The 12,930-nt window shown below is 36.4% G+C and overlaps 1 protein-coding gene across 1 annotated transcript in view; it reads right to left on the bottom strand.

The window, feature by feature from the left end:
* Nucleotides 1-12,930, bottom strand: part of REEP3 (receptor accessory protein 3) — a 103,583-nt gene that overhangs the window by 49,381 nt on the left and 41,272 nt on the right. Inside the window, exon 2 of the mRNA XM_012445726.3 lies at nt 8,557-8,629. Within this exon, the coding sequence (XP_012301149.1) occupies nt 8,557-8,629 (73 nt within the window). The remainder of the gene's footprint in view (nt 1-8,556; nt 8,630-12,930) is intronic.

Below are 12,930 nucleotides of genomic sequence, written 5' to 3'. Positions count from 1 at the left end.
AAAAAAAAGAGATCTTATACATAAAGTAAGAATACAATGCTAAAGACAAAGGAACATTCACACAATAAAAACAGCTCCTAGGAATTAAGCACAAAGATGCAGAAATTAAAACATCAATTGAAGGGTTAGAAGGTAAAACAGAGAAACTCAATCAGAAAGTGGAACAAAAAGAGATGGGAAAGAGAAGGGAAAAGATTACAAAAAAAATTAGAGAACCAGTCCAAGTGCCTTATAACTGAATAAAAGGAATTCCAGACAGAACAACAGTGGAAATCGGGTACAGAACAGTATTAAAGAAAAAAATTTAACCAAATTTCTCAGAGCTGAATGAAAAAGGATTCCCAGATTAAAAGAGACTACTGAGGGTTTGGTAAAATTGATTATAACAGACTTACACACCAAAGCACATCATCATGAAATTTTAAAACAACAGGAAAATAGAAAATATCCCATAAGCTTCCTGAATGGAGAGAAAACCAGGTAAGCATTATAATGGCTTCAGCCTTCTCAACAGCGACACCAGAAGTTAAAGACAATGAAGAAATGCTCTCAAAATTCTGAAAGAAAATGCACACAACTCTAGCAAAGTTTGGGTCTGGATACACAGTAAGAACAGAGAATACCAGACAAATGAAACATGATCGTGAATAACACCAGAGCAAAGAATGGTAATGGCAGGATACTGTAGAGATCAGCTGTGAATAGTGTTTACATAATGAAAATGATTATATGACAGGTACTGTTACGTGTAAGGTACAGATTTAAATGCTTTCTGTTAATTAACTCTTATAATGAACACAACACTTAAATGCTTTATGTCGTTATATACCACTACTTACTGATTAGAAAATTGAGGCATAGAAAGGTCAAATAACTTGTCCAAAGATATAGCTAGTAATGGGTTCAGCTAGAATGATAACCTAGGAAGCCTGTTTCCAGACATTGTGTACTTTAGCTCTATATTCTATTGCTTCTAATTTCATCTAAATAATATAAATATTGAATATTGAGCTAACCCCAATTACATTGCAATGATTCCAGGAAGCTATAAGGACAGGGAAATACACATGTGTATAGTGGCACTGGGTAATTACTAAATCATCTTTCATAGAAGGAAGTTAATTCATGATATCCATCTGTAGCAGAATAAACATGTTATTTGGAATATGGAAATAAATGCTAAAAGATTCAGATAAAAGAGTTTGAAGCAGTTGCCTCTAGAGAGTTAGACCTAGGGATGGGAGCTTATGGGATGGGAGCTATTGTTTTCCATCATAAGCCTTGGAAAACTAATTGTTTTTTTTGAGTTATAAGCAAATACAGCTTTGATAAAAATAAAAACTAAATTAAAAGTAGATCAGAATGGAAAATACACAGACAAGCAAGCGGCCTGACAAAATTAATTTTCAGTAAAAATCCCATCATAATTAGTAGGCTAATTTTTAAACTTTTTAAATTATTAAAGCCCTTAAATGAAATGAATACCTTTTATCAAAAATATCAAAAGATACCTAGGAAACACTTCTTGAAAACAAAGAAAAGTTCTTTAGTATGTTTTTCCCTTCTATTTCCACTCTAAAGTTAGTAGGCAACTTCAGATTTTATTATCAATAAGGTCTGTAGAACTGGCATGTGGTTTATTTGTTCATTTTCATATCACCCAAATAGTCAAAAATTAGGTCACTTTCAAAAACCAAGTCAGCAGACTTTTAGAGGGCCATTTCTAGGCCGTTTAAAGAATAATCTCCCAGTTTTTCCTGTTCTTTGTTCTTGCTCACAGTAAATCTCAGAACCAAATGTCTGATTTTGATTTGTAAGTGCCGTTAGCCAATCTTTTCATTGCTGCTTTCTCCAACATTCTTAGAATAAGAACACTGGTTTCCTAGAAAAGCTACAGCAATTACACACGACTTGGAAGTAAACACTCTATTTTCAAGTCATGAGATGGAATGAGCCTGAAAAAATCTGCAAAACCATACTAATTCTTCAGTAAGTTTACATTTCAATTACTGCAAGACTGAAAGTCTTTAAGTAGGCCATATCGGCCACACTATGCAGGAAATTATATCCTAGGAAAGCTCTGTTTTAAAAATAGGCATAGGAAGAAAGGAAGGTTGCCAAAATAAACAGTACTTTCCATTTGTTTTGATTTGAACACAGTATCTGTTTTATCAGGTGCAATCTACCATTTGCAGGCTTAAGGGGAATGGTAGTAGTTAGGGTGGGAAGAAGTAAATTAACAGAAAATGTTTGCTTTCTGAAAATAATTTTGAAGTAGATAACAGCAGAATTTAGGTCATAACCAAATACCACAAAGAAACTGGGTTTTGGGATAAATGTTAAGACTGGACTACATACTCCTTAACCCAGCAGAATCAAAGCTGGTAAACTAGATCAGTCCACTTAAGAAATGTACGTGATCTTAAGCACAATATTTGATGTATCCTTAAAAATAAACTTTTCTCATTTATTTATTCAAGAAACAATGAGTACCTATTACGCAGCAGGTATTGTTCTAGGTACAGGAATATAGCAATTAATAAAACAACAAAACACTTCCCCATGGAGCTTATTCTGGTGAAGAAGACAAACATATGCAAATGAAGAATATAACATCAGATACTATAAAGTGCTATTAAAAACATAACAGGGCAATTTTAAGAAGGTTAATTTTTACTAAGAAAATATCACATATAAAACAAAGCAAATTTGGATAAGATTACTGTATAGGAAAACTTTACGAGGACAGAGTTCTGATAAAACTGTTAAGAGTCTGTTTAACAATGAGAACACATGGACACAGGGAGGGGAACATCACATACCTGGGCCTTTTGGGGGATCAGGGGCAAGGGGAGGGAGAGCATTAGGACATATACCTAATGCATTAGGGGCTTAAAACCTAGATGATAGGTTGATGGGTGCAGCAAACCACCATGGCACATGTATACCTATGTAACAAACCTGCACGTTCTGCACATGTATCTCAGAACTTAAAGTATAATTAAAAGAAAAAAGAAGAATCCATTTAAATCAGATGGCTAAGTTTAGGACTTAGCCTTGCACTGAGTGCAAGCAAATAATGTTCAAAATTTTTGTCAGAGTAAAATTAGACTGGAAATACTTAGAAGATTGTCAAGCTTTAAATAATTTTCTTTTTTTTTTTTCAAAGGAGGAACTTTACAGAATTTTCAAAAACTTCTATTTCATTTTTGAACCTCTTTGTTACAGGTGATTTCAATGCTGATGGGTCCTGCCCTGGTAAGCTGCCTGAGTGTCCTTCTTGGAAAATATCTCTATGGCTGTGGCCCCTGAACGTCTAGCTTTGAATTAATCAGATGCACATTCACTGGCTGGTTGTGAAAGCTGTTTCAACTTTTACATGGGGCTAGATCTTCACCTGTGTTTCTAAAGGTAGCACGGTAGAATAGACAGAATAAAATACTAGAAACAGAAGATCTCTGATCTGGTACCAATTCTGCCTTTACAATCCATGTGACTCCAGGTAAATTTGCTTCTCTATGCCTGTACTACTGGAATATTTTCTATGCCTACTTTATGGGACTGCAGTAAGGATCAGTGAGATATTATTGGAGTAGGCAGAAAAATGCCCTCTCTTCCCTGAAGATGTCTATGTCTTAATCTCTGGAAACTGTGAAGATGTTAGGTTACACAGTAAAGGAGAAATATGGTTGCAGATGAAATTAGGGTTGCTAATCAGCTGACCTTGAAATGGGAAGTGTATCCTGGATTAATTAGGTAGGCCTAATGTCATTGGAAGAGTTCTTAAAAGTGGAAGAGGAAGCAGAAGAGAGAACCAGAAAGATGACAGCATGAAAAGGTATCAGCCTAACATCACTATGTTGCTTGGGGATGGAGGAATAAAGCCATAAGCCAAGGAATGTGGGCAGCCTGTAGAAGCTGGGGAAGACAAGGAAACAGACTTTCCCCTAAACCCTCCAGAAGGGGCGAGGCCTGTGGACTCATTCTACGTTTCTGACCTCTAGGACTGTAAGTGAGTAAATTTGTGTTTATGTTGTTCTAAGCCAGTAAGAGTGTGATAATTTGTTTCAAAAAATTATCCAGAGTAGCAAATGAAAATAATAAAAGTACTTTGAAACTGGTAGGAAATCATTTAAACAGAAAATATTATTATTCCAAGGTGACATCTCAACTTAGTCTCTCTAGCAGCCTCCCCCTGACCCCATCACCCTACCTGAGGGTCTCACTCTGTCGTCCAGGCTGGAGTGCAGTGGCACAATCAGGGCTCACTATAGCCTTGACCTCCCAGGTTCAGGTGATCCTCCCACCTGAGCCTCCTAAGTGGCTGGAACTACAGGCATATACCACCGTGCCCTGCTAATTTTTGTAGAGATGGGGTTTCGCTATGTTGCCCAGGTTGGTCTCAAACTCCTGGGCTCAAGAGATCTGCCTGCTTCAGCCACCCAAAGTGCTGGGATTAGGTGTGAGCCACTGCACCAGGCCTCTCTAGCAGCGTTGATGGCAGGCAATTTGGTTGCTGGGAGGTCTTCAGAGTTGATACATTTCCCTGTCAAAGGCAGAAGCCCTGTCCTTGTTTCAGTGCCTGACCATTTATTTTGCTTTTAGTTCTTATTTTATTTGTGAAGTAGAGTTGATTACCATGTGTTTGATGCACCATCAAACCAGCTCCAGTCACCTGCCTTTCACCTTCCCTAGGTTCTCCTCAATTACTCATTATTCTGGTCTCAAATGGATGGTTAAGAAAACTTTTTTTCAGGGTACTGGGCTTAATACCTGAGTGATGAAAGTCTGTACCACACACCCCATGACAAAAATTCACCTATATAACAAACATGCACAAACCCTAAACTTACAATAAAAGTTAAAAAGAAATGCTTTTCAGAGTCATAGTATTACCATAAACTTACATACAGATAATTCCAGCTTTATTAATGAGTATTCTCTAAAAACAACTGTGCAAAGCAGTATGCTTATTATAAAACTAAATACACACATACACATATATCTCATTACATATCATATTTATAGTTTTCTCATTAGTTTGAATGCTAATGGATTCTTGTCCATAGTTAAAATTATCTTCACACTTGATCTTAGCCAAAAGGCCAAGAAGCAATTAAATTATCTTTATGAAATAGAAAATTTCAGGGTTAGATCATCCTTATTAATCCCCAATTTATAAAATAATCTAGTAATGAAAATCTGAGTGTTGTATCAAGGCTAATAAAACACATAAATTCTTGTTTTTAAGTCTTTAAAAATTAATATTAACAAAGTTGAATTGATACACAGCATTTATAAATGGATTAATCTTTCTGATTTTTATTTTATTATTATTGTTACTGTTTTTTTGAGACAGTGTTTCATTCTGTTGTCCAGGCTGGAGTGCAGTGCTGGAATTACGGCTCATTGCAGCCTCAAATTCCTGGGTTCAGGTGATTCTCCCACTTCAGCTTCTCCAGTAGCTGGGACTACAGGCATGCGCTACCATACCCGGCTAATTTTTATATTTTTTGTATAGACGGGGTTTCACCATTTTGGCTAGGCTGGTCTCAAACTCCTGGCCTTCTTCTACCCACCCTGGCCTCCCAAAGTGTTGGGATTACAGGTGTTAGCCACTGCACATGACCAAGCCTATTTTTTATTACAGTTCATTTAATATTTTTATATTTCTTATTGCTATCCCTTTACCTTTGACTTTTATTTTAGGGATGATATTTCTGTGCTTACTGATAATATCCTCAAGTTATTAGAGCTTCTCATCTAAACAATTTGTACTTAACTTTTTTTCCTAATAAAAGAGCAGATTTGGGAGGGAAGATGGGAGAATACCATAAGCACAAATATATATACAATGCACACACACCCCGCAGCACACCAAATTATTACATATCCTGGGCTTCTGGAAAGCTTTCTAGGTGAAATGGGTCCAATGTTGAGAGGCCTAATACCCTGTACTTCAACTGTACATTGAATTAGACTCAGAAAAAGATCTAATTTAATAACATTATAAAAAATATTCCAAATAGTGAAATGGTTCCCATTTATTAAGAACTGGCCAGAAGTAGATTCTTCAACTCATATTTTCATGGTGTTTGGAAATGATGGGCAACTCTTACCTTTATCTTCCAAAAGAGAATTCCAATTAAAATATTACACAGTAGGGCAGAGTGTTGTCTATGGAATTGTACAAGGCTGTAAAAGCATTACTGTGTTGCTCTAAGTATATTAATAATACAATAATTAAAACAATAAGCGAAAGTATATTATTTGACAGTAATTTCATGTTACTGAATCTAGTAATAAAAAATTTGGGGGGTTGGGCACTGTGGCTCATGCCTATAATCCCAGCACTTTGGGAGGCTGAAGTAGGTGCATAACCTGAGGCCAGGAGTCTAAGACCAACCTGGGCAACATAGTAAGACTCCATCTCTATAAAAAATAATAATAATAAAAAATTAGCTGGGCATGGTGGTACATGGCTGTAGTCCCAGCTACTCAGGAGGCTGAGGTAGGAGGATCGCTTAAGCTCATGAGGTCCAGGCTACAGTGAACTATGATGGTGCCATTGTACTCCAGCCTGGGTAATAACAGCAAGATCCTGTATCAAAAAAATAAAAAATAAATAAATAAATAAAATAAAAATTCTGGGTTGTATTTCATGTTTAGGGGCTTTTTCATTTCATTATTTCCAGTGACCTGTATATCATTTTATAAAAGTATTAGTCTATGACTTACCGGAAAAACAAAAGTCATCTTATATCACAGGCAGCTTGAGAAGCACTATTAACAGACACGCTGGCATCTAGAAACCAATGTATGCCAGCACTATAAAATAATATACAAAGTATTTACTCCAACATATATTAAAATATGAACCTTCAAACCTTGTATAAAATGAATTTAAATTACCAGGACTTAATATGGTTCCATCTCTTAAGATTGATTTCACCAATCGTAGGTCCAAAAGATACATATATAAAAGGATGGAAAAATTTCAGAGCCCAACTATGTAACTTATTTACCTCTGCCAGATGTATTCCACTATTTTGACTTGTATTAATATATCCTTTACTTCAGAAGCTAGTTTTATATACAAGAGAAAAAAACGACTATAAAAGTTTAAAGAAATGAGTTAGTTATAAAAGTTTCAGAGTCTGTCCCTTCCTCCCACCCCACAAAAACCCTGAACATATAAATAATCATGATCTAATCTCTGATCACTTGACCAACTGATGACAAAACTATCATCTAAGATCCCTTACAAAGAACCACAGCTACATACCCCAAAGAATCAAACACAGGTGCTCAAACAAATCCTTATATGTGAATGTTTGTAGCAATACTATTCATAATAGCCAAAAGGCAGAACAATTTATATGTCCGTCAACAGATGAATGGATAAGCAAAATGTCGTACATCTACACAGTAGAATGTTATTCAGCCATAAAAACGAATGTAATACATTCTATATACCAAGACATATATGAACCTTAAAAACATTATGCTGAGTGACGGAAGCCAGACTCAAAAGATCACATATTATATGATTCTATTTATATGAAATATCCAGACTAGAAGATTGGTGGTTGTCAGTGACTTGGGAGGAGATGATCGGGAGTAACTGCTTAATGGACACAGGGATTTATTTGGAGTGATGAAAATATTTTGGAACTAGAAAGAGCTAGTGTTTGTATAATATTGTGAATGCATAAAATGTCTCTAAAATGGGTAATTTTATATTATGTGAATGTCACCTCAATTTTGAAAAAAGAGCCATAGTTATTGATGTGCTGTTATCTCGGTATTGTCTGCTTATCCTGTTGATTAACCACCAACACAATATGCTTTTGCTAGTCTCTAAAAATTCATTCCATCACACATACTAAACTAGATCAGAATTTGTAGGTGGGGAAGGCTATTTACTATTACATCATGTAGATAAAATGGGAAATGAGGACAACTTCAAAAATGTTAAAAAATAAATGTTATTGACAAAAGAAAATTAGAGAATAGAAAAGAAGAAACTAAAAACAAAGAAATATTGAGGACTCATCACATATCAAAACAAAATCATTACAAATAGAGTCTGATTCAAGAAGGAAAAAGATTGCAGTTGTCAGTGGTGATGAAGTATCTGCAATATTCATATTGATTAGAAAGTTATGAAACACCTACAGAAGAGGAAAAAGGCTTTGGGGCCAGAGAGATATATTCTCAATGTGCCTATAAATTTATAAGGCAAAAAACCGCAGAAGCCCCCTCCCCAAGTGAAACAAACAAAAGTTCTCAAACCCCTTATTACACTGGAATTTATAGACTAAATCAAGAGCTATTCAATTACTCATCTTGGGAACCATACACTTATTTTCATTGAAACTCCACTTTGGGTTTGTTTTCAAAGATTTTTAAAAAGATTATAGTTTTGTTACCTCATATTCATAACACCTTTTAACCCAAAACATTACTCCAGTTATTTTTAAGAGAATAGCAGCTTTTCAGTGTATATCATTAAAATATTAAACTCAGATTAATCACTCATAAAACTTTACTTACATATTCCTTCACGTTTTTTGTTTTCACAGCTTTGTATGAATAATATGCAGGATAAAGCATTCCAAACACCAGGCTAAAAGTAAAAAGAATGAGAATACTGTTAAAACACAATGCTTTTAACAGCTCATAAAAATTTAACCTAATAGATTAAAAAATAACTATAAATTTGTGTAAATTAAATCAACTCAGAAAAAGTAAAAATATATTTTTAATAAAAAGATAATATTTCAGATGCAGTTTCATAAAAATAAAAACTTTATTTTTTGAAAAAATTGACTTCTGAAGCTTTTTTCTCATTGCAAAAAATATCCTGTGGTTCCTTGAACAACATTTAGAAAATTCAGGAAATCACTAAGAGTAAAATAAAAATTGTTCCAACCCTACCAGAGATTATCACAGGCAACATCTTATTGCACACAAATCCCACTATTTATCTATGTATAGTATACCTAAGATGTAAACATACACATACACAATTTGTGGTAATAAAAACTTGGTCCTTCACTAGACTAGTTAGAAGCACTGGGTTCTAATCATGACAGAGGGGTAAGGCAATTCTTGATACATTAACTATACTATGCATTAAAATAACTTTCTTTAAGTACTTATAAATTGACTTTAAATCACTAATAGGACTTAATTTAATGCCATTTGTAAAGATCAGCAAATCCTGGATCCAGGAGATACGTACAAATGAATAATAAAATCATGACACAGAAATTTTATGACATAGTATACACAGTTCACAATGGGTATTTTCACATATGGCAAATAAGTTTTTTGTTCTGAAATGTTACCCTACAGTATTTTTACTGATTGATTGATTAAGATGGTGTGTTGCTCTGTTGCCCAAGCTGGAGTGCAGTGGTGTGATCTCAGCTCGCTGCAACCTCTGCCTCCCAGGTTCAAGGATTCTCCTGACTCAGCCTCCGGAGTAGCTGGGATTACAGGTGTGTGTTACCACACCCGGCTAATTTTTTATAGAGACAGAGTTTAGGCTGGTCTCAAACTCCCGACCTCAAATGATCCACCTGCCTTGGCCTCCCAAAGTGCTGGGATTACAGGCATGAGCCATCACACCCGGCCAGTATTATTCTTAATGTCTGCATTGCATCACACATTGAGGTTCCCTTACTTTATATAAACAATCCTATAATTACAACCTTTTGATTAATTTCAGAGGTTTTATTATTCCACATAGCACTGTGAAAAACTTTGTCATCACTGATATTCACTTATTGGTTGTGATGTTGCTACTTTGAAGGGTACACACATTTTTTATCTATTAATCTATTCTCATGCCTCAGCCTCCTGAGTAGCTGGGTAGGCATGTGCTACCATGTCTGTATAATTTTTGTATTTTTAGTAGAGACGGGTTTTTGCCATGTTGCCCAGGTTGGTCTTGAACTCTTGAGCTCAAGCAATCTGTCATCTGCCTCAGCCTCCCAAAGTGCTGGGATTACAAGTGCAAGCCACAGTGACTGGCCTAATGTGTGTTTCTGAATACCAGTAAGTTTGAATTTTTTTTTTTTCAAGTGCTTACTGGTCTTTTGATGAGTATATGATAACTTTCTATTTTTTTGTTGTTTTAAATGGCCATTTTTAAAAGAATATTTTATAGAAAAGTTGGAAAGATAGTACAGATAGTTCCCATATACTTGATACCCAGTTTCCTCTACTATTATTATCATTATTATTATTTTTTTTAGACGGAGTCTTGCTCTTGTTGTCCAGGCTGGAGTGCAATGGCACGATCTCGGCTCACTGCAACCTCTGCCTCCCTGGTTCAAGTGATTCTCCTGCCTCAGCCTCCTGAGTAGCTGGGATTACAGGTGCCCACCACTATGCCCATCTAATTTTTTGTATTTTTAGTAGAGATGAGGTTTTACTATGTTGGTCAGGCTAGTCTTGAACTCCTGACCTCAGGTGATCCACCCTTCTCAGCCTCCCAAAGTGCTGGGATTACAGGTGTGAGCCACCGCGCCTGGCCAGTTTCCCCTATTATTAACATCTTATATTGGCATGGTACACTCATCACAATTAATGTGCCAGTATTGATTTTTGTTTATCAATTAAACTTTATACTTTATTCAGGTTTCCTTAGTTTTTGCCTAGTGTCCTCTCTCTGTTCCTAGGATAGCACATTACACTCAGCTGCCCTCTTAGCTTTTTTGGCTGTAAACTTCTCAGACTTTGTTTTTTATCACCTTGACAGCTTTCAGGAGTGCTGGTCAAGTATGTTGTAGGATGCTTCTCTATTGGAATTTGTTTGCTGTTCTCATGATTAGAGTGAGATACTGGTTTTCAAGAGAAAAATTATACAGGTCAAATGCAATTCTTATCACATTGTATCAAGGACACAGTCTATCAACATGACCTATCACTGCTGTTAAACCTTGACCACCATGCTGAAGTAGTGCTTTGTCAGATTTTGCTGTTACTCCTTTTTGTCCATGTTTAACGACTATATTATTTGGAAATAAGTCACTATGTACAGCCCAAGATTGAGTGGGGAGTTATTCTCTACAGCTTGAGAGTGGAGTGTCTACATAAATTCCAAATAATTTAGTTGTAATTCTGCATGGGAGACCTCTCTATTCTTCCCCAGTATCGGTATGGATTCATGGATATTTATTTTATACTTTGGGTTATAATCTAGTACTACTTTATTCTGTTGCTCAAAGTTTTGGCCATTGGGAGATATTTCAGTTAGCTCCTATGTCCCTTTGACATATCTCTATCGTTGTGAGGGTTTTGAAGTACTTTGCTACTTTTTGGTACTAAGTGATGCTCCAGGCTCATCTTGTATACAGTAGTCCCCTGTTATCTGCAATTTTGGTTTCTGCAGTTTCAGTTACCTGCCACCAACTTTAGTTTGAAACTATTAACTGGAAAATTCCAGAAATAATTCATAGGTTTTAAATTGCATGCTATTCAGAGTACCATAATGAATTCATGTGTGATCCTGCTCCATCCTGACCAGAATGGAAATCATCCCTTTGTCCAGTGTATCCCTGCTATATACATTACCTGCCGTGTAGTCGCTTAGTCTTAGTAGCTGTTTTGATAATCAGCTTAAAAAAACATAGTTTTATATAGGCTGTGGTGCTACCTGTGATTTCAGAAATCCACCAGGAATCTTGGAACATATTCCCCTCTGATAAAGGGGGACTACTGTACCTCCTGCCCCATTCCTAGAATCAGCCATTTCTCCAAGGAGTTCCAGTTCCTTTTTATTGGAGAACAGTATTTGAAACTAAGATCTGGGAGCTAAGTGTGCTCATTGCTACTGGAATGTTGTTGATTCTAGGTTCTTCTTTGTCTATTTTATATGTTAATATTTTTATAGGTTATTGTTATCTTTTGATTTAATTTATGAATTTTGCAGAAATGCATGCATATTATATTCGTTTGCTAGGGCTACCCTGACAAAATACCACAGACTAGGTGGCTTCTACAACAGAAATTTGCTTTATCACAGTCCTGGAGGCTAGAAGCCCAAGATCAAAATCTTGGCAGACTTGGTTTCTTCTGAGGCCTCTTTCCTTGGCTTGTAGTTTTCTAGCTGTGTCCTCCCTCACATGATTGCCCCTCAGTCTGTGTGTGTGGCCTAATCTCTTCCTAGAAGGAAGCCAACCATATTGGATTAAGGCCCTCCCTAAAGACCTTACTTTAACTTAATCATACCTTTAAAGAACTTATCACCAAATGCAGTCACATTCTGATGTGCAGGGGGTTAGTACTTCAATATATGAATTTTGGGGAGACAGAATTCAGCCCATAACACATATATATTTGTGAATTTTTAGAGTAAATAAGTGTTTGCATTTACATGGGCCTTTCTTACACTGGAACAAATATTTGCATCTCTTCATATTTTTAGTTCATTTATAGTTTGTTTACTGATTGATTGATTGGTGCAGAGGGCAGTACATGCCTGGTGGCTTCCTTATCCATTGGTTTGAGGCTTATGTCAACAAGTCACAGGAAGAATAGCAAATCATCTTCTCTTGTTGGGGATTTTATACTTACCAACTAGAAGCCACATCATTAACAATCTCTGCCTTAAGGCTAAGCGTGGTGGCTCATGCCTCTGATCTTAGCACTTTGGGAAGCCAAGGCAGGTGGATTGCTTGTGGTTAGGAGTTCAAGACCAGCCTGGCAAACATGGTGCAACCCTGTCTCTACTAAAATACAAAAATTAGCCAGGCATGGTGGCGTGTGCCTGCAATCCCAGCTACCTGGGAGGCTGAGGCAGGGAATCACTGGAACCCAGGAGGCGGAGGTTGCAGTGAGCTGAGATGGCACCACTGGCACTCCAGTCTGGGCAACAAAGCAAGACTCTGTCCCACCCCTCCACCCCCACCCCCCCTG

The sequence above is a fragment of the Aotus nancymaae genome, unplaced genomic scaffold (assembly GCF_030222135.1).
Source record: "Aotus nancymaae isolate 86718 unplaced genomic scaffold, 86718_ANA_hifiasm-v0.15.2.pri h1tg000010l, whole genome shotgun sequence".
Classification (NCBI taxonomy): domain Eukaryota; kingdom Metazoa; phylum Chordata; class Mammalia; order Primates; family Aotidae; genus Aotus; species Aotus nancymaae.
The sequence above is the reverse complement of the archived record's forward strand: the minus strand, read 5'-3'. Positions and strand labels throughout refer to the sequence as shown.